This window comes from Lynx rufus, unplaced genomic scaffold, assembly GCF_022079265.1.
Source record: "Lynx rufus isolate CCGP_SWC_20201006 ecotype Redwood Valley unplaced genomic scaffold, mLynRuf1.p SCAF_9, whole genome shotgun sequence".
Lineage (NCBI taxonomy): Eukaryota > Metazoa > Chordata > Mammalia > Carnivora > Felidae > Lynx > Lynx rufus.
The window spans coordinates 57,127,744-57,154,653 of record NW_025814897.1 but is presented as its reverse complement, the minus strand read 5'-3'; the positions used below and the strand labels follow the sequence as shown (position 1 = coordinate 57,154,653).

The following is a 26,910-nucleotide window of genomic DNA, read 5'->3' as shown; positions in this document are numbered from 1 at the left end:
TGGAAGTCCTGGAGAGTGGGGTTGTCTTGGGGCGGAGGGCTGAAACCCTCTGATCCTCTCTTAGTGAGGGCCTGCTTATATGTCACTGTATTTTTGAGGTGGGGTGAATTACAACACAGCCTCCGTCAGGGCCTGGCACATAGTAAGTCCTCGGGAAAGGATTGTGAAATAGTAATAACGGTGTCACATACCACTTATGGTGTACCAGACACTGTTCTGAGTATTTAGGTGTATTCATGCATTTATTTAGTCCTCACAAGAAGCCAAGATGTTAATGAAAGAATGAATGAGTGAATGAACAAATTAAAAAATGAAAGAATTTTAGAGAGGAGTAGTGAAGCCCCTGTTTACCCCAGTGAGATTTTGTTGAGGGCCTATTGGACAGATAGATGCCCGTCCCTTGGAGAACAACCTAAGAAGCCTGAGCTTTATTCCTTCTCTCTCCCATCCACCCATGTATTTACCCATCGATCCCTTCACCCCTCTACCCATTGATCCATTCACCCATCTATCTACCTATCAATCCATTCACCCATCTATCTACCCTTCGATGCATTCACCCATCTAACTACCCACCCATCTATCCACCCTTCCATCTATCCATCTATCCATCATCCATCCATCCATCCATCCATCCAGTGGTCCACCCAAGAAACCCTTCGTGCTGCAGACTTTGTGTCAGGCCCTCTCAGGGGACTCAGTATTGCCTCCAGGGGGCTCCCAGTCTGGGACAGGAGACGGGCAAAGAAAAACCCTACAGTGTGTCCCTTGTGTGAGAAGGGAAGCACAGGGACTGAAGGAGCCCATGCCCCAGCCTAGCATCATGGAAGGCTTCCAGGGGAGGAGTGTCTCAAAGAGCATCCTTCCTCCCTCCCTCCCTCCCCTGCCTTCTCATCAGCTCACATCCTGGGGCTCCCACTCTGTAGCACCAGCCCTAGGAAAGAGTCCAACTCCTTGGAAGTCAGCCAGAGAGAGCCACTAGAGCCCTGAGTGGACTGTAGTGTGGGGGTAGGAGGGCATTTCGAGTGGAAGGAACCACAAGGGCAATGGCAAGGGAAGTAGAGAAGTAGATAGTGTGCATGAAGAGCTCAGAGCTGTTATCTAGGCCTGAGTGGAAAGCGGTCAAGAGGCTTAATTGGAAGGCTGAAAAAAAAAATTTCTGTGTCCAGAATTTCCACTTTCACAGAGCTTTTTCTGTACAGAGTCATACACGTTCTTCTTCATCCTCCCTGCCATACAACACCCCTCTGCCACAGGAGCCCTGTGAAACCCTGAGTAAAGCCTTCTCCTGCCTGAGCCTCAGTCTTCGATGAGAGACTAGGCTCAGTGACCTCCGAGCCCCCATCCTGCTCTGGTATTCCAGGCTATTTCATTCACTCATTCTTCACCCAACATTAATTAATTTATTGTTAATACTTATGTGCCAGGCCCCTGATAGGCACTAAGGTTACTAGGGGTGGCCAAAGAAGACAGGGCTCTATGACAATCATCACATTTAATGGCTAGTAGGTGCTGTGTGTGGGCACCACTCACCACTCTTAACATTTACAGCCTTATAGCAGGTATTCTCTCAGTAGCCCGTTTTACAGGTAAGGAAACCAATGTTCAGAGACAGGGATTTCCCGAAGGCCCACAGCTAGTGGAGCCATGACATGTCCAGGTAGCTTGGCCCTAGAGTCCCTGTGCCACTGAATTATTGTGCTTCTGAGTTTCTGTAGAATTTCCATTCTAGGAGACTCTTTTGACAGATGAGGAAACTGAGGCCCAGATGGGCTGAGGGCCTCTTGTCAAAGTCTCCCAGTCTTCTACCCAGGTAACCTTGGTTGAAGGTCAGGGTCCTTGACCCTGGTTCACGTGGCTTTTTCTCAGAGTCCTGTCTTCTATAGAGGGCTGGGCCTGCCACAGAGACAAAGCCACTTCTACACCCACATTTGGGACAATAATAGCATGAGGGTCTCTTTAAGTTTGCTCACCAAATATTGGTGAGCTACAGGGAACAACTGTCTGGTACTAAATTAAGAAATTCCCCTTTACTGAACTCTGCATCTGTGTCCTGAGCTGACACTGAGCCCACCCAAAATGAAGGCCAAGGGCACTAGAGCCCTCCACAGTCCAGGCCCAGCATCCCTCCCCTGCCCAGCCCTGCCCTCAGCCCTGGCTTTGCCCCTCACCCTCTGTGAGCCAGCCATGCTGAATTTCTCAAGCCCCTGGGTTTGCATATGCTGTGACCTCTCCCTGGAACACCCCTTCCACCTTCTCTTTCTGGAAAATCTTGTTTGTTCTTCTTGGCCTTGTTCAAATTCTACTTCCTTTGACAGCTCCTCCCTACCCAAGAGCCATGGTCGCCATGGTATTTCTATATACCTCTGCTCAAAAAGGTGGCATAGGGTTGTTTTAGGACATAGACTCTAAGTTGAGCTTCCTGGGTTCCAATCTCAGCTCTGCCTTTGCCAGTTGCTGCCTGAGCATCAGTTTCCTCATCTGTACAATGGGAGTAATGAGGGCAACCATCCTCTAGGTTTGTTGGGGGAGGGAGTCAAATGATTTATACACACATCACTTAAAATGCTACCTTGCATCTGGTGCATGCTCTGTAAGTCTTAGCTATTGCCATAATATTTGTTTATCATCTCTTAGTGGACATGCCACAGGATTTTGAGGCTTTTCTGTGCCAGTCCGAAACCTTGGTCCCAGACCCAACCCCAGCTCCCTCCAACAGCAGCTGCTCAAGCTACACGGAGACCCAACATTTGGCTGTGGTGGGGATAATGTTCACGGCACAGACCCTGCTCGGCGTGGGCGGTGTGCCCATTCAGCCCTTCGGCATCTCCTACATCGATGATTTTGCCCACAACAGCAATTCGCCCCTCTACCTTGGTGAGAACCGGGGTCTGAGGGAGGGCCAGGCTCAGAGGAAGGGGGATGAGAGGCCCAGATAGGGGCTGGGCATGAGTCCCTGACCTCTGCTCCATGTGACCAGTAAAGGTCCAGAGAAGACCCAGAGTTTCCTGGGCCTAACCAACTGCTCTTGCCTATTAGAGACTGGGTGGGCACTGATCTGCTGAGGGAAGCCAGGGCCAGAGGAGACTAACCCAGCCTTTGTGTTGCAGGGATCCTGTTTGCAGTAACCATGATGGGGCCAGGCATGGCCTATGGGCTGGGCGGTCTCATGCTGCGCCTTTATGTAGACATCGACCGGATGCCAGAAGGTGAGCCTCAGGAGCGCACAGTTGTCCCTGGGGGCACACAGATGCTAGCTAGCTTATGGATTGCTGGTCTAATAGGAGACAATGAGCCAGGGGACTCAGGTTCAAATCCCAGCAACCCCACTGACCTTGGACATGCCTCTTAACCTCTCTGAGCCTCAGCTTCTTCATCTTTGAGATACTCTCTGTCCTGTCCACCTCCCAGAGCTGCAATCAGAATCCAATGAAAGCTGAAGATAAGCTGTAAAGCGCCATCAGACAGGGGAATGGAGAAGCACGCAGGAGAGAAGTTCTGGAGCAGGACTCAGTTACCTTGGGCCTACCTCAGATGGAAACTTACTGGGTTGACCTCTAAGGACCCTTCTAGTTCTGACCACTTAAGGGTCTGGGAACCTGTGCTGAGGGCACCATTTAGGGAACCTCAGTCACTACTCCAGGTAGTAGCTGGGGTGGGCCAAGGAGTAGGATGGAAGCTTGGCCTGAAGGCGCCAGGAGAGGGCAGTGGTAGGGGTCCCTGTGCTCTGGCACCCTACAGGGAATGGAAGATTCCTTCTAGAACAGGTTACTATTGCAGCATCTCAGCTGCCTGATTGTCACATCTAAGCAGCTCTAAGCCCCAACCTATGCCTTCTACCTCCTGCTACTCAGAAGTCCCATCCCTCACCTGGAGATTTTCAGCAAGCTCTAGAAAGCTCAAGGTCACACACGTATGAATGGATGGACACGCAGATGCTGCTTCTTGTTCTCTGGTTTTTGCACAAGGGTGCCTCCAGGACAGGTCTGGGCAGCTCTGAACAGGTCTCGCTAGGAATAGCCCTGCCCCACCTTCCTCTCTTCTAGAAAGCTGGGCCCAGGAGCCAAGCGTGAGCTCTGGTTATTGTCCTTAGGTTTCCCAGACACGTCCCAGTGCTGGGGAAGGGCGGTGTGTGTTTTCTGGCTCTGTTGACATCATCCTGGCAGATGTGGCACCTTCACAGGCAGATGTGGTGTTCCTGTGGACTGACCTCCCTACACTTTCTCTATGGGGGATTTCAGGGGTGGGCGCGGCGTGTCTGCTGCAGGCGCAGCTGGGTGTGTGAGAAGCGGAGGAGTCAGGGAGATACGTGTGCTGACGCTCGCCAGGCTGGCACAGAAGCAGGGGAAATAATAGGTGGAGGAGGGATTTAGTGCAAAAACCAACTTCATTCCCAGCTTTACAGATACACTTGCTGAGTGCCAGTTGTGTACTCTGGCCCCTGGCCAGGTAAGCTCAGGACCAATCACCTGGGAACCAGCCCCGCTCATGGGGTTGGTGTCATTATGCATCTGTGTCTTTTTAAAGTGTTTGCGGATGCTATAGCAATTGAAGGAGGAGGTATCTGACTCAGCCTTGAGGTCTGGGCTTGGATGGGGGATGTGGGCGTTCCAGCCAGGAGGCACATCTGGAATAGTCTAGTCCTGATTACACCTGGGGAACTTGTTAAAGGTAAGACTCCCGGGTCACCTTCCCACCCCACCCCGTGGTAGTTTTAAGTTGGTCTTGGGTATTTTTGACAAGCACTCTGGTGATTTTGATGAGAATCTTGTGCTGAGAAGCACAGGAGTAGCCCTGACCATAACTTAATAATAATAATAATAATAATAATAAATCATAACAGTAACAGTAAGATGAGGAAGATGAGCAAACTCCTATACAGCACATACTGTGTGCTGGCACTATTCTAAATGCTTTACATGAGTCAGTTTCTGTGATTCATCACCTGTGATATAGGTACCACTACTGTCTGTATTTTACAGAGGAAGACACTGAGGCACAAAGACGTTAAGTAATTTGCCCAACGTTATGTTAGTAATGGGAATTCAGACTCAACGGTCCATTTCCAAAGTCCATAACATCGACCACTACACCCAATGCCTGGGTAGTTGAAAAAGCTGAGGTCCAAAAGGGTCAAGGTCAGATGCGATGTAACTGGCAAAGCCACCACTGAAGCCCAGGGCCCCTGACTCTTGGTCCAAGTCACCTCACGTCTCAGAAGCCAGTCCCACGATGGTGGGATCCTGATCCTAACATCACTATGGTCTTCTCTTTCAGGTGGTATCAGCCTGACCTCAAAGGACCCCCGATGGGTGGGTGCCTGGTGGCTGGGCTTCCTCATCTCCGCTGGTGCGGTGGCCCTGGCTGCCGTCCCCTACTTCTTCTTCCCCAGGGAGATGCCCAAGGAGAAGCATGAAATTCGCTTTTGGCGAAAGGTCTTGACGGTCTCAGACTCACCTGTCAGCAAAGTAAGCCCCCTCCACATCCCCACCCTAGTCCAGGCTCCAGCCCCACCCACTTGTTCTCCTTTGTAACCTTAAACTTCATCCCTCCCCGGCACTGCACTTCACAACTTGCAAATCCATTCCTGTCCAGGCTCCACAGCATCTGCCTACAGCCCCTCGCAATGAGTATGTCTGGCCCCTTCCACAGCTGAGGAGATTAGGGGCCAGAGGAGGAAATGACCTTCCCAAGGCCACAAGGCCACTGAGGGCATCACTGGGACGAGAACCCCAGCCTCTCTGATCCCATGCCCTGTCTCTAAACACTACACTTTCCACCTCTTTGCTCATCACTTCATGGTTTTTGTGAGTTCTAACCGTGCTGTGCCGGAGCAATATTGAGAGCTAGGGGGAGGGGAGAATGGGTGGGAGGGTCTGAGAAGACTTCTCTGAAGGGGTGGAAATTGAGCTGGACTTTGAAGGATAGTGGGAGCCTAGAGAAGGGCATTCTAGGTGTGGACACAGTAGGTCAGAGTTCAGCTGTTGAAATGAATCTGGCCTTTTCAGAAGCAGTGAGGGGACAAACACACATTGAGTGCCTCCTCTAGGCCAGATGTCAGGCCGACACTGGAGCTCAGCACATGGCCTCTACCCTTAAAATAGGTATGGCCTAGTGGGGACAGAGATTCATAGATAAGTAACAAGCCATGAGGTGCTGGAGGACATCTCACTGAAACCCCTGCTCGGCTGTGGGGCAGGTGGTCTTTCCTCAGAAGAGACCCACTGCGCACATCAGATGACTGGTCCGGGGGCCTCCCTGTTTTCCACAGACTCACCAACACACGAGGCCCTAAAAACAACACATTGGCTCCAAAGTACAAAAGAAAATGACAAAATAGAAACGTTTCATAAAAGTTCAATATACAAGTAATGTCAGCTTGATCAGGTTTTCTTTAATACTCACACACATTTCATGACATTCTGAAAATCTGTACATTTGATTTTCTTGTTTCCCAAGTTCTTACACACACAACGTTTCTGTGACCAAATGTGTGGAGTTCTTCATGCCGATCAATTCTCGGCGATACCCACAAGGTGTCCCACTCAACCCTGACACTGTCTACCTGGAGGTAGCATCTGATCCCACAGGTTAGGGCTCAGACTCACAGTTGAAGTCCCACTTCATTTGCAGACAATAGGCTCACCCCCTGGTTACCCACAACTTCTGTCCTACTTGGCTGCAAATCAGGTTCCCACAGCCCCCTTCTTGGATTCCATGATTTTCTAGACTAACAGCTCACAGAACTCAGGAAAGGACTTACATTTACCAGCTAATTATGTAACAAGGGATATGATAAAGGGCATTGCTGAACAGCCAGATGAGATTACATAGGGCAGGGTCTGGGAGGGTCCCCAATGCAGGAGCTTCTGTCCCTAGTGGAGTTGGGGTGTACCACACTCCTGGCACGTGGATGTGTTCACCAACTTCAAACCCCATACTATTAGGATTTTGTGGGGACTTTCTCCATATAGACACGATTGTCTTTAACTCCATTACCAGCCCCTCTCCCCTCCCTGAAGAATTGGGGGTGGGGGTGGAGGGCCTGAAAGTTCTAAGCTTATAATCGTGGTTTGGCCTTTCTGGTGACCACTTCCCATCCAGGAGCCCACTGAGAGTCATCTCATTAGAACAAAAGATGTTCCTCTCATCCAGGAAATTCCAAGGGATTTAGGAGCTTGGTGATAGATGCTCCCAGCACTTAGGAAATTATACAGATCTTAGGGCTCCATGTCAGGAATTGGTGTCAATGACTAAGTATTAGAAGATTCTCCTAAGCACTCTTATTTACAAGAGTTTTAGGAGCTCTGTGTCAAGTATATATATATATACATATATATATATATATATACACACACACCACACATATATATTTGCTTATTTATGTTTATATATTTCTTATTAGTAATTGTGGAGAAATCACAATCACAAATTATTTGTTGCTAAGTAGTTCTAATTTCAAAGAGATGATTTGTAAAAAAGACTGTTGCATATTTTGCAACAAGAATAATTCTATTTCATGAGGCAGGTTGGTGCATTTGAATATGCTTGCTGTGATGTGAGCAAGAAAGTTTGGGCCTTGGAGAGAGGGCTGAAAAGGCTCTAGAAAGGCTAGAATTTAAGCCCAAGTCTGTCTGACCCCAAACTTGGCTGTTCTATGGCCCTCATGACCCATCTCCCTCTGCCCCCATCAGCACCACCACCACTGGAGCAGAGGGTATATACATGGGACACCAACGAGAATTGATATTAGAACAGCCAATAGGGGCCAGAACAGGAAAGGCCTTGCCTGCCAGCTTCGAGAGCAGCAGGCAGCCCTGCAAGGAGGGTAAACAGGGGTCCCGTGGCTCTATCACTAGGTTCTAAGCTGAGAAAGGGACAGAGGAAGTGTGTGGACGTGGCTGGGGGTGGGGAGACTGATGCAGCAGCCATGGCTGCGGTCCAGGTGGGAACCGGTGCATTGGCAGTGAGGCAGGCCAAAGGGAGGAGTCCAGGAGCCTCCCAGGAGGGAGACTGCTTGGGCCCCGATGCTGCTTTGCTATGGGGCATCCAGGATAGTGCAGGGCTGGGCTGATGCTGGGCTTGGAGGCAGGAGAAGGCAGGCCCTGCAGAGGGACCAGTATCACGGGAAGAAGACAGCTTGAAATCACAAATGGCACTTACTGGTTCTGCCTAGCTCAGGCCAGAATTTGAACGAGGTAAGGATTCCTAGAACTTGGAGGTGAGTTCTTAGAAGTACGGGTAGTCATAGAGAAAGAGAAGAACCTGGGTTTTTGGTTATGGGCAGTCTCCAAGTTGGGCCTTGAATCTGAGCAGAGAACAACCACTTGAGCCATGGGGTGGCATCTGTGGGAGAAGCAAGGGTGAGGCATGTGTCAGTTGTGTGACCTTGAGCCAGTCACTTCCCCATTCTGTTCTGTCATGGAAGACACTGAGGTTGGATTCCTGGAGCAATATTCTGTGTGCCTCGAAGTCTAAGAAGGCACAGTTTTTGGAGTTGAAGCTGCTGTGATGCAGGGATTTGGGTTTTAAGAGCTGCATCTCTGTGATGCTTTGAAACCCTGGCTCCCCGGCTGTGAACCTGTCTGGCTGTCTGGATTCATTCTGTCAGCACATTGGGGATGGGGAGTGAGGAAGGAAGGGGGTGAGAGGTTCTTAAAAAAGAACCGAAGGCTGAGAACATGATGATCTGCTTCCAGCAGCTCTCAGGCAATAAATATTGATGTGGGAGGAATTGTTCCCCCGCCTCCTTGAAGCTGCCTTGGCCAGCTCCGCTCGCAGTTACTCAGACTGGCCCAGCCCACTCAGGCCACTGAAGAGGAGGTAGATGGACGAAGAGGAAGGGCCCAATTAGGCAGAACTGGCAGCCAGAAAGTCCAGGCCCGCAGACATGGGAAGTGTAGCTTCTGTAGAGAGCGGGAACAGGCAGGGGGAAAAGTGAAGGGAGGCTATTTCTCACATCCCTTCAAGCATCTTCTCCCAGGCTCAGGGGTCCCCTAAATACCCTCCTATAGTAAATGCAGTTTTTAAAGGTGGTGTGATGGTATGTAATATAAGGGTTGTGTCACCCGGTGAAGGTCTCTGACCTCAGTCTCCTTACCTCTAAAACGGGCAGAAGATTGGACAAGGGTTTACCAGATTCAAGGACGTCTTCTCTAAATGGCTCCCTATCTCTGGAGCAGTACATGAGCCCTTTCCCTGTGGGAGAAAAGGGTGCCGTCCACAGCCTCTGCCCCAAGAAGCTCTCAGGTAATGAAGGAAGGCCAGACTCAGACAGACGGACTGACAGCTCAGGTTTCTCCAGGGTCGGTGCTTAGAGTTCTCTGCCTACAGGGAGGGGAGCATGAACAGTCTCCACAGAGAAGACTATAAGATGGTAGGTGGGGGAGGCTACACGGACGTGAAGGGGCAAAAGCTCTGCTTTCCTGCCTTTGATTCTGCCCATGTGTCTGTGGCCTCCTGGTGGCTACCAGACATCCTTCTCAAAGTGAACCAGGGCAGGTCTTACCTTTCTGCAAGCCACAGTCACCCTGTCTATAACCAGACAGTCTCTAAGTCAAGCCCCAGGACTCCTGGCAGATGGCTCTCCAGAGCCTGTGGAGTAGAAATGGCCTCTCAGGGGCTCCCCAGCAGGTCATCCGGTCCCATTAGGACCCCATTCAATCAGCAACACTCCTTTGCCCTCCACACCCTCAGGTCCCTCTTAGTGCCTACCCTTGGGTCTAGGCAAGGGGCTGACAAAGGCCTCATCCTTCGAGATCCCCTGTCCCTGCCCAGCCTCTGAGCACCGCTGGCTTCTGTCACCTTCTCTTGGTTCCAATTTCCCAGGAGTCTCCATGTCTGTCATTCTAGGCTGTCTCTCAGAGTCTGGGATTCTAATATTATAAAGTTCTAAATTTTGTATTTCTAGTAAAGATTCTCAAGTACTTGTGTTCTATTATTCTAAGATTCTATGCCTCATATGGTCTGTGACTCCAAAAATTCATATTTCTACATGGTTACAATTTGGGCCTATGAGTCTAGGAGTCTGTGAAATCTGTTTCCTCCCAATTGTTAACCTGATGTGCTTCTTTGGGAGAATGGTCAAGGATGGGGACAGGAGTGGGCAGTGGCAATGGCCCTTAAAGCCTAGGACTTACGGCCAGCTAGGAGGCTTCTGTTCCCTTTGGACTTCGTGCTCCTTTTACAGCCCCTGTGAGGTCCAAGGTGACTTGTGTCTCTCTTATGCCTGGTACCTCTCCCTTGCAGTAACTGCCAGCAACCTAGGCTGGCTCATGTCCCTAGCAACCCAGGCCTTGTGACTACCCCCACCCTCCTCAACTCTCTAAAGTAGAAGGTCTTGTGTGATCATCCAGTTCAACCCCCACTCTATCTTACAGATGGAGGGATTCAGGCCCAGAGAGGGTCAAGGTTGTTCCCAGAGCTGGACCAGTACCACCCCACCTTGCACCAGTCTATATAAGGCCAGGTCTTGGCCCCAAAGGGCTAAAGTGAGTCCTCCCCCCTTCATGGCCTGGTGTAGATCAGAGCTTCCTCAAACACTGGGGCTGGAAGGCACTTTGGGGTGACCTGCTTGAGTGGTTTCAACAGAACCCCAAAGGTGCCACCATAGGGAGAACCCCAAGGGTGCCACCATATGGAGATTGAAGAGAGGTGTCCGCAGTAGAACTAAGGGCCTTCCACCTCCCTGAACACACACGTGCACATGCACGCGCGCGCGCGCGCACACACACACACACACACACACACACTTCAATCAGACAGATTCTACTTTTATGTGTTTTTATACAAGTCTTTGGAGTGAGGTTTCTTTTTTTTTTTTTTTTTAATTTTTTTTTTCAACGTTTATTTATTTTTGGGACAGAGAGAGACAGAGCATGAACGGGGGAGGGGCAGAGAGAGAGGGAGACACAGAACCGGAAACAGGCTCCAGGCTCTGAGCCATCAGCCCAGAGCCCGACGCGGGGCTCGAACTCACAGACCGCGAGATCGTGACCTGGCTGAAGTCGGACGCTTAACCGACTGCGCCACCCAGGCGCCCCTGGAGTGAGGTTTCAATTGGGGAAAGGGTTTTGCTGCTAAAAACTCAGTTTTCAAAACACCGATCTAGTCCAGTACCTCCGTTTGACTGCCGAGGAGACTGAGGCTAAAGAAGAGAGCTGACTGGAAGCTGATCTGGCCCAAGAGTTTCCTTGGTGCCTGAGGTGTCTGAGTGCCGGCCTAGCGGGAGGCCAGCAACAGGAGTTAGACATATGGTGTCTGTACCAAACCAGCCTGGGTATGAATCCTGCCTCTGCACTTACAATTCTGAAATCCATAAAATGGGTATAATCACAACGTTCACATCTTGGGGGTTTTGTAAGAATGAAACAAAGTGTGAAGTGGGTTGTTCAATGCCTGACAACCAGGAATGCTTGTTCTTAGTATCTTTCTCTGCTCCAGCCAGCTCTTTAGAGTTTTGAAAAATAATGGAAAAATTATCTTTTTTTTCCTAATATTCTTCTTACAGCTCACACCAAATTCACGTACAGTGCTAATAAAAGAGTGGGGAATTAGGCTGACATCTATTGCCTACTCTGTACCATGCATTGTTCTAAGCCCTTGGTATGTATTATCTCATTTAATCCTTGTAATCCACCCATGAAGTAGATGCAGCTATTACCCCCATTTAACACCTGAGGTGCCGAGTTACAGAAAGATTAAATAACCCGACCACATGGCTAGTGAATGGTGGAGCTGGGATTCAGACCCAGGAAGAGCATTGCAGGACCTGGGCTGAATCACTCAGCCGAGACCAAGAAGCGGGAAAATAGAAACAGCAGCAAAAGTTTGTCAGAATGAGAGAGAGAAACATAGGAGCATGGACCACAAAGATGAAGTCAATTGTTATAACTGAACCACTTATTTGGTTCTGAGCTTTCTGGTAGTCAAAGGGAAAAGAGAGGCATGGCCTGTTGCACGGATCTCAATACGAGAAAGCCCGAAGCATGTCACAATCTTCTGTGAAGCTCAGATCTCTAGGCACTCTGCTAGAAACACGACCTCCCTCCCGCAGCAGGTAGGAAGTCTAGCAGATAACCCCATTCCCTGTGGCCGCTTGCCGTGGCCACCTGTGATGGAAGCTGAGGGCATCACCTGCCAGGGTCAGCGTGGCTCCGTGGGGTCACAGCTCCACATAGAGCTTTCCAGGAACCCAGCTTCCTCTGAGGATGACTCCCTGGGGGCCCGGCAGGCAGGGTCCTTTCATGTGGGGGACCACACATGGTGTCCGGTGTCCCGCAGGCTTGCAGCAGTCAACACACGGCCCCGAGAGGGGAAGTTCTAACCAGCTCACTAGCGCAGGCCTGCTGACCTGGGCAAACCACAACCAGATGTGTCCAACTCCAAATCACAAGGCTTTCGGTTTCAGGAGCTGGCTCTTAGGAGTCCTCCGAACAGATCTGGAGAGAGAGGTGGGAACTTGTGGAGAACACAGGACTGGAGCTAGGTCAGTGCTCCCAGTACCTACCAGATAAGGCCCAAGTAAAGTCCCTTAGCATGGCCCTCCCAACCACCCAGCTCCTGCCCTAGCAACTCTTACCCATAGTCAGGATGGCTTCCCCATCACTTTCTGCACTGATAGACCCCTTCCCCCAGCCACACTCCTGCTAGACTATGCCCTTGCTTCAAATAACCTCTTCCTTCCAGTCCACAAATCTCAAACCTCACTTCTCCTGGATGCCTTCCCTGGCCTCCCAGCTCCTGAAGGTCTGCCCCTCCCCTCTTGTCTCCAAACCCCATGCTCTTTTTCACAGCATGAGACAGTGTGGTACTATAGGACCCACATTTGAGAACCTGCTCTGCCCATTGCTCCCTAGGTGACACTTCCCTTTCTGGGGCCTCAGTTTCCTTTTCTGCAAAATAGGTGCGGTAATAACCCCTTCACCAGACTGCTACGGGAATCAGATGACACAGTGGATGTGAAAGTGCTGGGTAGACCATATAGGGTTGTACATGCAGACACTGTGGTTGACTTTACTGTTTACATGAAAACAAGGAACTCACAAGGTTCTGCCTGTCCAAGGTTCTGTCTCGTCCAAAGGTCGAGCCTGTCCTTCCATCCCTGATAAGAAATGCTGGGAAGTTAATAGTTTACCTTAGCCCCTCCTGCTTCTGTTTCTGGGAAGTACCCCAGGCCTAGTACCCCTCCCTGGGGTCCCAGGACCTTCCTGCACCGCCCTCCATAGCTTAGCTAGGACTAAGAAAGGTGTAAGGAGATTCCCTGATTTTCTTGAAGACGGTGTGTCCAAAAGAAATATTATGTGAACCACATATGTAATTCTAAATGTTCTGGCAGCACATTCGAAAGTTAAAGACATTAATTTTAATAATTAAGTTAACCCACTATATCTAAAATATTCTCATTTTAGCACATCATAAATATGAAAAAAACTAATGATGAGGTATTTTCCCATCTTTTTCATACGAAGTCTTTGAAATGCAGCCTGTATTTGGTATTCATGGCACATCTCAGTTTGGACAAGACACAATCCTGGTGCTCAGTGACCACACATGGCCGGTGGCTGCTGTGTCAGCACAACTCGAAGGTATAAATGAATAACAGACCCCCGGTAACTTACCCAGAGTGGGTAAGACCCAAAGTGTGGGCTCTCAGGCCCCTCCACATAACACCACAAAGGTGCCTCCCAATTCTGCCTGTCTTGCATCAGGGCCTCCAACTCACAGGGCTTAGTGGATAAAGCATGAGTTTTCTACTCAGGTAAGCTTGAGCTCAGATCATAGTTCTGTGCAATGTTGAGCAAGTTACCTCACTTCGCAGCTTCTTTGCTCAGGTGTGAAGTGTAAGACCCCTTCCTTTGCAGGTCCCAGGGAGGATGGAGCAGGAGCCCACATACTGGTGGCCTGGCATATCCTGGAACCCCCATTCTGCTAGGCCCCTGGGGTACTCAGTGTGGACGTTTTGCCCTATTCCGAACCAAACCGAACCCACTTCTGAGCAGTGTACAAGCTTGCCTGCATCACATTAGCATCTCCTTTTGATCTCATTTTTCTTCCAAGAGGCCAGCATTGGCCGCACCCATTGCCTGTTAGAGACATCTGTTGCGTTTCTTCTTTTCATGGATATTTATCAGATGCCCACTATTTTACCTCAGGCCCTATGCTAGGCACCAAGGTTTCAACAGAGAATAAGATAAAGATGATCCCTGAGCTCTTGCAGAGCTCAGAGCCCAGCAGAGGAGAGACCCTGAACAAGGTTTGACTTGGACGTACATGTATACGTAAGATCGTTATTTTCTCTTCAGATCAACTTACCTTCTACTCTGAATGCCCATCTTGCTGGATTAGCAAGACACTCAACTTCAGCCTTTCTTAGGGTTCCCCCACCAAGTTGAAGCAAAGGTCCTGAGGTCTTACAGGGTGTTGAGGCACCAGAGAGGTCTCACCCCCAGCCAGCAGGCATCAGCAACTATCCATTCTGGCCTGTTCGGAGCCAAGAACAAATGGAACACTGCTGGCCCCTATTGCTCCCGATGAGGTGACAGCCCCATACCCTCTTCTCTTTCAGAGTGTTTCCGCACCCACAGGCATATCTGGGCAGAATGTCTGGCATCCAGCTGACTGCCTGGGTTGTGTGTCTTCCAGGGTGAAGATTCTCCCTCTGAGCAGAGTCTGCGGGAACCTCTAGAGAAGCAGGATGGCCTAGTCCAGATTGCACCAGACCTGACTGTGATCCAGTTTATCAAAGGTAAGAAAGCTCAGGCCAGGATATGGGGAAGGGGGACCAGAGGGGCATTTGAAGCTGCACGGGATCCAGCCCCTTCCTGCCCTTCTTGATTTATCTTTCACACCTACAGGCCCCTCATGAGCACCATACGCTCCTGTAAGTCTTTGCTTATATGATCCCCTCTGGCTGGAACATCAGTTTTTATTGCTATCTATCAAAATCTCCCTTGTCCCTCTAGGTCAAGCTCAAGTGCTACTCCTCTCCTTCCCCCAACAAGCCTGGCTCTCCCTCCTCTCAGCTCTCTGAACCCTCAGGGCCAATAATCCTTGCTCTGTTTCTCTCAAGGACTATTAGGAGAAGCAAATGGGGTGATGAATGGAAAGCCTTTTGTATAATATAAAAAAAAAAAAAACTTTACTTATATAAGGTGCAATTATTATTTTGATTACCACCCGTGCCCTATTGCAATTATTCTGACCATGTCCTGGGACAGTAAGGTGAGCTGCCTATGGTTTAGGAGGGTGATAACCACAGGGTTTGCTTCAACACCCATCCCTGCCCCCACTGAGGACTTTTGAAACAGGAAGTAAATTAGGCCCAATTCTTGGAAGTGTGTCCTAAGACTTGTTGTTGGGATGCCAGTAATCCAGCCCCCAGTTCTTCAGTATCCCCAGGGAATGTGGGCTGGGGGGGGGGGGGAGGGGGCTGGACCCCATGGGGCTGGGCCTAGAGACAGGAGGGGCTTTGACTTCCTAACCTCAGATCACCCACAGCTGCTGGAAGGCCCCAGCACACTCTCCATAGGAGAGTTTATTAATCACTGCTTTGGCTTCTGCCCAGAGGGAAGCTGGGGCCAATCACTGAAATTGGATCCTGGAGCGGGTGTCCTGGGCAGATAGTCTCTGGCTGTTTCAGCTTCTCCATGAGCCTAGAGGAGATTGAGGCAGGGCTAGCCATAGGCCCTGAAGTTGGTCAGCAAGCTTGACTTCTGAGCTTTACTGCTGAGTTCTGGGGAGATCATTGTGACCTGAGGTTTGGCCTTGACCACATGGGACCATGGGGGAGCCAGAGGGAGGAGGAATCATGGCCCTTAGCTGCAGGAGGCCTAAACTCTTAGGGGAAAACAGTCCCTGAGTTAGAGAAGGTCTTTGTCTGGGGAAACATAGTCCCTGTGCTGGGAGAGATCTTATTCAATGAGAGAGACACAATCTCTGTGCTGGGGGGCGGGGGGGGGGTGCTGTCTAATGGAGGATACATAGACCCTGAATGGAGGGAGAAAATGCTTTGTCTAATGGAGGAGAGCTGGCCTCTGTGCTGGAGGAGGCCCCTGTCTGATGGGAGAGATACTATTGTTGAATTAAGGGAGGCCCTTGACAAATGGAAGAAACATAGTCCCTACAGTGAGGGAAGACCTGGCCTCTGAGCTGTGAGAGGCTCCTGTCTGATAAGAAAGACATGGTCTCTGGATGGGGAGAAGCCCTAGCTTATGTGATAGAGGAGACACTGTACTAAGCTAAGAGAGGTAGCTACCTAATGGAGGTGCCCCTGGAGTTCCCCTTTAGGTATCCCTATCTAAGTGAAAGGCATAGCCCTGCCTCTAGGAATTTTCCATCTGTTCTAGGGATAGGCTGAAGATGTTGAAGAGAGATAGAGGATGGGTACAAAGTGCACTGCAATGATTAGCACAGGAGAATGGGATAGAAACAAGGAGACAGACCTCTGGAGTCAGGCAACCAGAGGGGCACAGGAATGTGGGAGAGGCAGGGGAGGTAATAGCAGACAGAATGACCTTTACATTCGGAGTTAGGAAACCTCTGGAAACTCCTGGCCATGGCCCAGCCTCTCTAGGGGAATTTGGGTGAGTTCTATGGTACCCGTCTGTACAATGAGGCCAGTCCTGGCCAGGGTAGCTCATGGGAGGGAAGGAGGCCAGAGCAGCTGTCTGGGGTAAAGGCCACATGTGATACCTTCTCATTCCAAGTGCTGGCTGAATGCGCTGCGTGGCAGGGACTCAGGACAGGAAGCAGGCCTGGGACAAGGAAGGGGGATTCCACAGCCCCAGCTCCTACCCACCCTGCCTAGACTATTTGTCTTTATTTTCTGGCGCCTAAGGAAACAGTTCCTGGCCTGGCCCAGAGGGCCAGAGGGCCAGCTGACTGGGCTCTGGCCATGCTCTAAGGACAGATAGAGATCTCAAGTGACAGAGGCCCTGGTCCTGCCACTGCAGGAACAAAAGGGACCCCCCACTTGGCCCAGAAGAGCCCCATGGCTGTCTTTCCCTACCAGTCCTGACTGCCAGGTGGTTTGCTCCTCTGATCTTGGAAAGGCCTTTCCTCCTCTCTCCCCTATGCCTCCAGTTAACTTCCACCTCCCCTCCTGCAGGCAGAAACACGTCTTTTCTCTTTTGATGTTAGTGGAGAGAGAGTTGCGCATGTTAGAACAGGAAGCATTCTTGGCTGTCACCCTGGCTGCCCCAGCTGATGAAGGCCCTGAAGCTCTTTCAGACTTACCCCATGTTACATGCCCTTTGGGTTAGCAGATCTGCAGTGAGGAAACCTGTATGCTGGACATCAGTTTAGGAGCTAAAAGGAGACCGGGGAGGTCATCAAAGCCAGACCCGTCACTTCTATGCCTTTCTCCGTGCCTTTGTCCCTGCTGCGTCCCTATAGGGATTCCTTTTCCTTCAGACCCATTCTTCAGGCCCTACCCCTGTCCTGCCTTGAGAAGCCACCCAGCACTGAGCCTGCTCAGTGTTCACCTTCTCTGGAGGTCTTGGTCCTATTCCAGCATCTTGATAGTTGATCATATATGGGCCTGTTTGTCCATTTGTTCATTCCCTCATTTATTCCATAAATATTTATTGAGCGTCTGCTATGCCCCAGGCTCTGGAGATTCAGCAATTAACATAACAGTCAAAAATCCCCCCTGCTCTAAAAGAAGTTTATATTCTAGTGGAGTGACTAGAAAATGGCTGAGTGAGTGAAACATGTGGTATGTTAGGTAAAGTGCTAGGGAGAAATATAAACTATTTCTGTTTTGTGCTGGGGACACCAGAGGGAAGACGAAGGGCCAGGTTGGCTTGGAAAGAGCTAGAGCAGGACAGGATGAAAAGGACTAAGTGGGAAAACTACGATGTGAATGGGTAGAAATGGAATGAGGTGGGATGACATGAATGAACTAGAATCAAATAGAACTACATGGAATCAAAGTTTGGATAGAATCAAACGGAAAGAAGCATGATTAAATAGTGTGCAATCTAACTCAATGGAATGTAATGAAACAGTTTCAAAAGCAGAATAGAATTAAATGGACAGGAGTCCATTGTAATGGGATAGAAGCGAATGCAGTAGAATTAAATGAGATGGGATGGAAGGAATAGATCTGTCTAAACTGAACAGGGCAGGATGGGACAGAAATGAAAGAATGGCTGGCCTGCCCACTCTGACCTTCTCCCCGCTTCCCCAACAGTGTTCCCCAGGGTGCTGCTGCGGACCCTGCGCCACCCCATCTTCCTGCTGGTGGTCCTGTCTCAGGTGTGCATGTCATCCATGGTGGCAGGCATGGCCACCTTCTTGCCCAAGTTCCTGGAGCGCCAGTTTTCCGTCACAGCGTCCTACGCCAACCTGCTCATAGGCGGCCTCACCATCCCATCGGCCATTATAGGCATCGTGGTGGGGGGCATGCTGGTCAAGCGCCTCCACCTGGGCCCCATGCGCTGTGGAGCCCTCTGCCTGCTGGGGGCGCTGTTCTGCCTACTTCTCAGCCTGCCCCTCTTTTTCATGGGCTGCCCTACCCACCGGATTGCAGGCATCACCCACGAGCCTGGGTGAGTGTGTGCGAGAGTGCGTGAGCATAAGCAGGCGGGGAGACGTGTCAGGGAGGGGGCCAAGACAAGGCCAGATGAATTAGGGGACCCATCTACCTCAAATCTCACTTTCCACCAGCACCTTCTCCTCCCCTCCCCACCTACCTTCAGAGCAGTGGGACTTCTGTCTCCGGGTCTCCGGTGAAGGTGTCAGACATCACTAGAAGGGGCAGGGAACATCACAGACAGGACAGTTTGGGTCTGCGGAAAGATGGAAGCCAAGGCAGGGCAAAGCCACTCGTGGGGATGGCATCTCCAGAGTGGCCAAGCCCTGTGAGCCAAGGGGAGGTGAGACAGAGGCCACGTCAGAGAGCAGGACCCAGCTCAGCCTGAGGAACACTTTGTTTCTGGCCAGAAGAAAGGCTGGCCTGGGAGCCTGCATACTCTCCATCCCTGGGGGAGGGGGGGCAGGAGTATAGAGAGAGGGGGTGAGCAGAGGGCTGGAAGCCATCTATCATGGATGCTGCAGAAGGGGCTTAAGCTCTAGGAAAGAGTTGGCTTACAGACCTCAAAGATTTGGGGTTTTTAGAGCCTGGCAACTAAAATTCTGTTGTCCCACGACCTTAAACCTTTATAGAGTTCTTTTTCCACATCTGGGCAGTACCAGGAGGAAAGCCTCTGATGCCTATCTCCCTTCTCCATCTCTTTGTCCCCCCACCCTGCCTCAGGCAAATGCCCTCTCCCAGTGGGGTCTGTCTTCAAGAGGATGTTGGAAGATACATTGCTGCCTCTTCAGAATGATTTCACTTTTCCCGGGAACTGCTCCAGGCTCAGGCTGGCCCAAGATGCAGCTAGAATTCCCCAGTTGTCTCCGTGCCCACCTCTCTCTGGGCACTTCCTCTCTCCACCCACATGCCAGCTCTCCCCACCTGCAGGAGGCACAGCTCAGGGCCCAGAAATGCTCAGCTCTTCCCTCTGTCCCTGATCCCACAATAAAACCTCTCCCCCATCTCCCTTTCCCTTCCCCTCCTTCCTTCTCCCTTCTTTTCCCATTGAGGCGACTCTGCTGCCTCCTGTCTGCAGAGCCCTTGTTCGAGGCACGGCTGGTGGAGCTTTAGCCAGGCCCTCTAAAGTCCCCTGTTTGAGGAGCGAGCCAGAGCCTTTAAATGATTTGTAGAGTAAAGAGCAAATGGGTATTTTAGCACCAGTTTTGCAAAAAGGAAATGGAAAAAAGTCACCTAGCACACATGCCAATTTCCCTTCCCTTCTGCCTCTCACCTTGACTCTGACCTCTCATCTCACTGTGTTCTCCTCTTTGTGCAATTCACTCAACTGAGCTTTGGGCTCTAATTCATTGAAGAAGCCTTTTGGGACAAACTGAGCAAATTAAGGAGAATTTCTCATATTCCAGCCCAACTAATGATACTTACAGCCGCCAAGAACTGAGGGTCTCCCATGCTCCCAGAGTCTTGCCCAGTTCTTCCCATATTCTGTCTCATTGAATCTTCACAGGATCTCTGAGATGGGTCCTACCATTATCCCCATTTCACAGATGAGGATAGAGAGGCTCAGAGAGGTGAAGTCACCCACCCAGGGCTGTCCAGCTGGGAGGGGCCGAGCCTGAAGCCAGGGCTCTCCCCACAGGAGCAAGGGGCCGAGGAAGAGCCCCCAGCTCTCATCCACTCGGCCTTCCTGACGAGGGTCTGCCCCTGGATGGAGTCCCCTGGTGCAGCTTGAGTTCCAGCAGTGCCAGCCCATTCCCTCCGCTGCCTGGCAGAAAAGGAGGGAGAGATGATCTCCACCCCCCCCCACACACTGTTGGAGGGAGACTCCTCTGAGGGAAGGAGAAGGAGTAGAACTCACCTCTGCCCCTATGCTCTCCCACCCCACTCCCAACTCTGGCTACAGGCTGGCTGACTCAACAGTTGTCCTACTCACTTCCCCTGCCCCTGCTGGGCCTCTTCTCCAGGGAACCGGGATGGCACAAAGCTGGCCAGGCCTGCCACTCTGTCCATACCCACCCTAAGTCCACAGGACCCTCAGCTGGCCACTCTGGCCTCCTCTGTAGCCTGGCCATAGGCTCCCTGGCAGGTTTTCTCCCTCTTAGTTATGAAGTCAGGTCACATTCTGAGTCCCAGGGGCCCCCTCTGCACCTCTCCCAGGGTGACTTACCCCTTGAACTCATCCTCTCTTCTGATCTCCTGCCCCTGTCCACCCCATCTTGCCCCAGCTGACTAGAGTGGGGGCACTCCTGGGACTTGGGGGCAGGCCCTCCAGAGGGAATTGGCGGGACTAAGTCCTGCAGTAGTCACAGTGAACAGGGTAGTGATGTGAGCTGAGAGGTTGTGAAACTACAGGATGGCGATGGGAGGGGGTCCCCAGCTGAGCTAAGGGAGACACTGAGGCCCAGTGAGAGGCAGGGACAGGTCAGTGATCCTGCAGCTAGTCAGGTGCCCTGACTGGTCCCAACACACATAACTCAAATTTTCTAAGAAAAGGAAGCAATCCAGGTCATCAAGAAAAAAGCACTTTTCATCTGAGACTAAATTCTGGGATGAGTTTATCTTGTGTTCCCTAAAGAAGGGCCACTGAAGAGTGGAGATGCTTGCAAAAATTCAAAGGCTTGTAGGGTGTTGGGGCCAGAAGGGGTCTCAGAGGCCTCCATCCGACTGTGCTCCCTGCTTCTCCCATTGGGAGGCCTCCCGCAGCTTCTAGTTCATCTCCCTGCTTGCACATCTCCATTGCAAGGTGCCCACCACTGCACCTTCATGGAACAGCCCTGACAGTGAACAAATCTCTGCGTGGAGTTGAAACATGTGGGCATTGCTCTTGGGGTGGGGAGCTGGGCTGCAGGGGTGAGGCGGCCAGGAATCCAGGCTAACTCTGCCAGCTTTCTCTCCCCCCAGCAACTTGCCTGGACTAGAACAGTTTCCAGCCTGCAGAGGGAATTGCTTCTGTCCATTGGACGACTTTAACCCTATCTGCGACCCCAGCACCCATGTGGAGTACCTCACACCCTGCCAGGCAGGCTGCACAAGCCGGGTGGTCCAGGAGGCTCTGGACAAAAGCCAGGTGGGTCCGGCCTCTGACGGCTCCCTCTGCCTCCCTGGGGCTCTCCGCCCCTCCCTGTCTTTGTGCACCCATCACACTCTCCATCTTTGAACATTCTCATTCTGTGGCTTTTCCGTCTGTCTATCTGTTGGCCAGTCTGTCTCCTTCTGTTGGCCGATGTAGAACATTATTCTCACAATAAACTTTTATCGCCAGTCTGGGCCCAGCCATGGGCCAGGCCCCAGAGCACAGGGGTGAACCAGATCTGGCTCCAGCTGTCTGTGCAGGGGAGAGGCAAAAGGAAACAAGTCAGGAATTCCAGGGCTGGTGGTAGGCAGGAAAAAGGGTCCCCACAAGTACAGACAAGGATAGAAGAAGATACATCCTGCCTGGAAGGGTCCTGGAAGGCTTTCTGGGAAGTGGCCTTTGGGCTGGATCTTCAAGAATGAGTGAGCAAACTAAGAAAGGGCTTTCCAGGCAGGGGGAGCAGCAGAAGCAGAGTCTGAGAGCGAGCATGTGCACATGGCACACGCACACACGCACACACGCACACACGCACACACGCACACAGCATTTCAAGAAACTGCAAAGAACTTGTTGGAGCAGAAGCATAAGGTTTCAAAGAAGGAAAGCGAGGCCCAGGCAGAGAAGAACCTTGAATGCCAGGCCACCAGTAGGGACCGTATCAAGAGAGTGAGGGGGAGCCTTGGATAGGTTTTAAGCAGGCAAGTGACAGGGTCCGATCTGTGTCTGATCACACTTGAGACCACAGTGTGGAGGAAGGTGAGCAGAGTGCAGGCTAGGAGACAGGGAGACGGTGGGGAGGCTGGCACAGTGAGCCCGGTCGGTCAACAAGTCAGTCAACAAACCTTCGCAGAATCCCTCCTCTGTTCCAGGCCCTGTGCTGGGGACTGAAGACCCAGAGGCAAGAGGCCCTACCCTCAAGGGACTCCCAGCAGGGAAGAGAGGGCAGAATAATCAGCAGTGTGCACTCTGTGAACCTTAAAAAGGTCACCGAGACTAGCCACTCCTCTTTCCCTTTCTCCTCAGTCCCCCCTAATGACAAATGAGGATAATATCAGCCTTCCTCAGGCCCCCAGGCTGTAGATTAACATGTGTGTATGTGTGTGTGTGGGGAGGTGCTGGGGGGGGTACAGTGTCAGGCTGGTCATTATGACACCATGTCCCTCTCTCCAGGGCTCCCCACCTTTGTCATGAGGAACCCCTGCCTTTGCATCCTGCTGGGTATCAGCATCTAAGCCCAAGGTTCCTCCAAGTAGAGACACCTGGACCCCACGGCTAGTGCAGAGTAAAGCACCTGGTCAATGGGGTTTCAGAACCAACAGGAGCCACCTGGGCTGTGCAAACCGTATTTGCAATAATCATAATCCCAGGCCTTGGGCCTCCTTAGCACTCACTGTTCTTGCCTGGTTTGATCTCCCTAAGACCCTTCCAGAGGACCCCAGGCCCTTCCAGCTGAGGCAAGATCCCCAAGAGAACAGTAAATGTTTGTGGATATGGGCCCCTGAGCACTAAGGCCAGGCCACCCAGTTCGAACCCCTATTCTACCTATAACTGGCTCTGTTACCTTAGGCAAATTATTTGATCTGTGCCTCAGTTTCCTGCTCTATAAAATGTAGGTGATCATAATGAGTACCCACTGTATACTAGCCACTGTGCCAAATGCTTGCCTCAGCTGAATTCATTGAATAGCAAGTGAAGAGCCATATTGACATAACCTACGAAAAGCACTTAGCGTGCCTAGTGGCTGGGACATTTTAAGCACTTGGTGATACACACTCCTGCTATGTCCATTATACAGATGAGAAATGGAGGCCCAGGGAAGGATTCGGCATTGCCCAAAGACTTAGTGCCAGAGCTGGGATTAAAACCCAGGGTTCTGGCCTCCCAGCCCAGCCCCCTCCCCAGAGCATCCTCAGAGGTTGTGTCTGGGTATAGTATTGGGGGGAAGGTGCAGCTGGGCCCTGGTCAGCATCAGGAACTGTCGCCCTGGCCTGGAATAGTCTCTGGCCTGCCTCTCCAGGTCGATGGTGAGCTCATGGGCTCAGGGCTGGGTCAGTCAGCGCCCAGCATGGCTGCACTCAGTAACCATTTATGAACACGTAAAGGACCAGGAGAAAGATGGAAAGAGGTGGGTGCTTGGTGGGATCTGGGGCTCAGGGGGTAAGGCCGAATCCCCCTGGGGAGTGAGAATCAGAGGCAGCTGGAGAGACTGAAGTCATCCATAGGAAGAACTTCCTGCCAGAATTAGATGAATGTGAACGAGGGCTGGGAAAACCCCAAGAGAAAGGCCTCTCACTTTGTGTCCACCCCTGCAATCTTCTGCTCCCCAGAAAAGGCACGGGGGCAGGTGATTTCTCTTCCAGTAATCTTGCCTTCGCATATTTCTCTCCTTACCTGTCCTTCCATTGAACCGGGTGGGCTGCTTAGCCTGTAGGCAAAGGTCCAAATGGTGTGTGCTCAGCCTTAGCGTGTGCAGGCGCTCTGCGAGGCAATGGAAAGAGCACCCAGTTACCCAAGCCTGAATCCCAGGTCTCTCCCTCATTTTGCCTTGCCGTAATTTTATCTATTAAATATCTCTCAAATCAAAACCTTTTTCTGTATTCTCCTCCCCCTCCTCCTGCCTCCCTACCACTCTCTCCACATTGGGCATCTTGGCCTGTCTTCGCACCCCCCACCCTCCCCCTCCCCGGGCCGTCCCTTCCCAGGGGCCAGAGCAGCTTTTGTACTGTCAGGTCTTGTGCCTTCCAAGCTTACAATCTTCCCAAGGCTCCCAGGGTCCAGCTCAGGGCCTCCCAACCCTTTCCACAATGGGAAGTGTCTGAGGCCACCAGGGTTGAAGGTGAGAGGCTGCCCCAGGCCGACCAGACCCCCTCGAGGGCTGATGGGACCCATCCCTGCACACCTGTCTCCCAGCAGAGGCCGAGGGTCCCTGGGGCACCCGGTCAGAAACTCTGATCTATGGGGAAGAGAAGCCTAGGCTTCCTGGCTTGCTTTGCTCCTGTGAGGCGCCTGAGGGCACTGGCAGTCTAGACCACTTCTGAAAGAATCCTAGGCTGGAAGTTTTCCAGGCCACGGTAGGGGGTGGGGATTTGGGCTACAGTCAGACACACCCTTGGGCCAGCCTAGGGGCCATTCCTTACAGTCTGAAAAGGACTCAGCTTTTACTCAGACCTCAGCCTCTGGAGGGGTCCCAGTTTTCTGGGGGTCTCCTAGTAGACTTCACCCTGGCAGGAGGGAGGGCTAAGATTTATCCTCTGGCCCTGAAGCCCCCAGACCTCAGAAAGCTGTACTCCCTAGTACAAGTTCCACAAACATATCGCGGCCAAAGCTTATTTCCGGATTCTGCTCACCTCCCTGGATTCCAGGCTCTTAGTACTAACCCGAGTTTTTCACTTTCTGCCAGCTCATGGATGCACTCAGGACAACGTTTTCAATACTTCATCCAGCATTTTAAGTTGTTGGCAGTATGATTGGCAGGGTGCTGGTGCACTGTGTTTCTGGAAACAGCAGTCCAGGTTCCTCTTTTGTGTCCCAAGCTGTTCACCATGTCTTCCCAACGCAATCCTGGAGCGCCTCCCCTCTGCCCTCTCCCGCGTGCACGCTCTGCTCCAGGCTCACTGAAAGATTTGCTAGGTTCTTTCCTGCCACTTTCATGGGATTTTGCATTTGACCTTCCCTCTACTCATTTCAGTTTTCATCTCGGAAAACTCCTATTCATTCCTCAAGACCCAAATCCAACGCCCCTCTTCCAAGAAGCCTTCCTTGCCCTTCACGTGCTGAGCCAGGGTGCCCGCTGTGCTGCCTGCATCTCTCCATCCTTTTGGAGAGAAGAAATCTCCATTTCCCCTTGAGAGTCTAGCCTGGAACCCAGTGCTCTGGAAGAGGAACCCTGAGCTGGAAAATCCGAGTTCCTTCCCCAAAACATTCTGTTACTTTGATTCCTTGTGCAGACAGTCGGGAATTTGGAACACTCTGGCATTACCAGGTGAAAGAAAGAGAGTGTGTGTGCACATGTGCATGTGTGTATGTGACTGGGTGAGTGTGGATGTATGTGTGTGGGTGGGTGTGTGAGTGTATGTTGTGGGACTGTGGTGTGTGGGAGAGAGAGTGTGTGGTGTGTATGTGTATGATTGTGTGAGTGTGGGTGTATGTGAGCGTGTGTGAATGTGTGAGTGTGGTGTGGTGGGGCTGATGCTCTTCCAGGCCCCTCTCTCTTTTCTGTTCACCACTTCCCTCTCCCAGCAGCCTCAGCCCATGTGTGTGTGAACCATGCGTGTCCAGGGTCGTGCTTGGCTGCAGGGGTCAGAAATCCCAGCCTCCAGCCAGCTCCACCCCAGCTGGCTCATGCCCTTGGGGCCTTCTGGGGCCTTCTGGGGCCTTCTGGGGCCTGGGCCAGCTGTTTGCCCTTGGAGGCTCCTGAAGGCTTTTCTCTGCCCCCTCCCCACCCTAGGTTTTCTACGCCAACTGCAGCTGCGTGGTAGGGGGAGGCCCTGTGCCCGCGGGCTCCTGCGACTCCGCCTGCAGCCACCTGGTGCTGCCCTTCATGTTCCTGGTCAGCCTGGGTGCGGCACTGGCCAGTCTCACCCACACACCCTCCTTCATGCTCATCCTAAGGTGAAAGCAGGGGCAGGCCACACCTGGTGGATACCAAGAAGTCCTTAACCCTAGGCAGGACAAGGAATCCTGAGGGAGGGGTTCCAAGAAGGAGGCCACTCGGGTGTGCTGGGCCCCCCGCAACAAGCCAGGCTCTCGCTGCCCCATCTTCGTCCTCACGGCAACCTGCTAAAGTGAAGTTTCCTCCCCATTTACAGATAGGAAAACCGAGGCTCAGAGAGAGTCAGATGTCAGCCCCAGGTCTTGTCACAGCCGCTGGGCGGAATAATACCGGTGCCAGCACCAGAGCCCAGGTCCTCACTTGCCTTGGGGGACGGGAGGCCACACCTAAGGCCCTGCCCTGGCCACCCAGTCACAGCAAGGAGAAAGTGGAGTGTCCCCCGACTCCCCGCCCCCACCCTACCTGTGATGAGTGGGCCACAGGAGGTACACCCAGAAAACAAAGCCCTGTAAGTTGTGGCTCATGAGCCTTCAAGTCAATAAGCACTTGTGTGTCCACTGTGGACCCAGCCCACGCAGAGCACTGCTTCTTGGTTCATGTTCTTTCTGGCCTTTGTCCTGAGGGTGCCTGCTGGGACTGACAAATTGTTACCTAAGGCCAAAGTCAGCATTGCTAGGGTGGGGGCTGGAATAAGGGGACCTCAGAGCAGGACAATTCTAAATTTTCATCATGTTGGGATTATTTTGGTTC

At 51.7% G+C, this 26,910-nt stretch overlaps 1 protein-coding gene across 1 annotated transcript in view; it reads left to right on the top strand.

Moving 5' to 3' along the window:
- SLCO2B1 (solute carrier organic anion transporter family member 2B1) overlaps nt 1-26,910 on the top strand; it is a 32,560-nt gene that overhangs the window by 3,126 nt on the left and 2,524 nt on the right. The window contains exons 4-10 of the mRNA XM_047071977.1: nt 2,638-2,877; nt 3,111-3,209; nt 5,278-5,468; nt 14,644-14,746; nt 18,194-18,551; nt 21,437-21,602; nt 26,056-26,219. Of these exons, the coding sequence (XP_046927933.1) occupies nt 2,638-2,877; nt 3,111-3,209; nt 5,278-5,468; nt 14,644-14,746; nt 18,194-18,551; nt 21,437-21,602; nt 26,056-26,219 (1,321 nt within the window). The remainder of the gene's footprint in view (nt 1-2,637; nt 2,878-3,110; nt 3,210-5,277; nt 5,469-14,643; nt 14,747-18,193; nt 18,552-21,436; nt 21,603-26,055; nt 26,220-26,910) is intronic.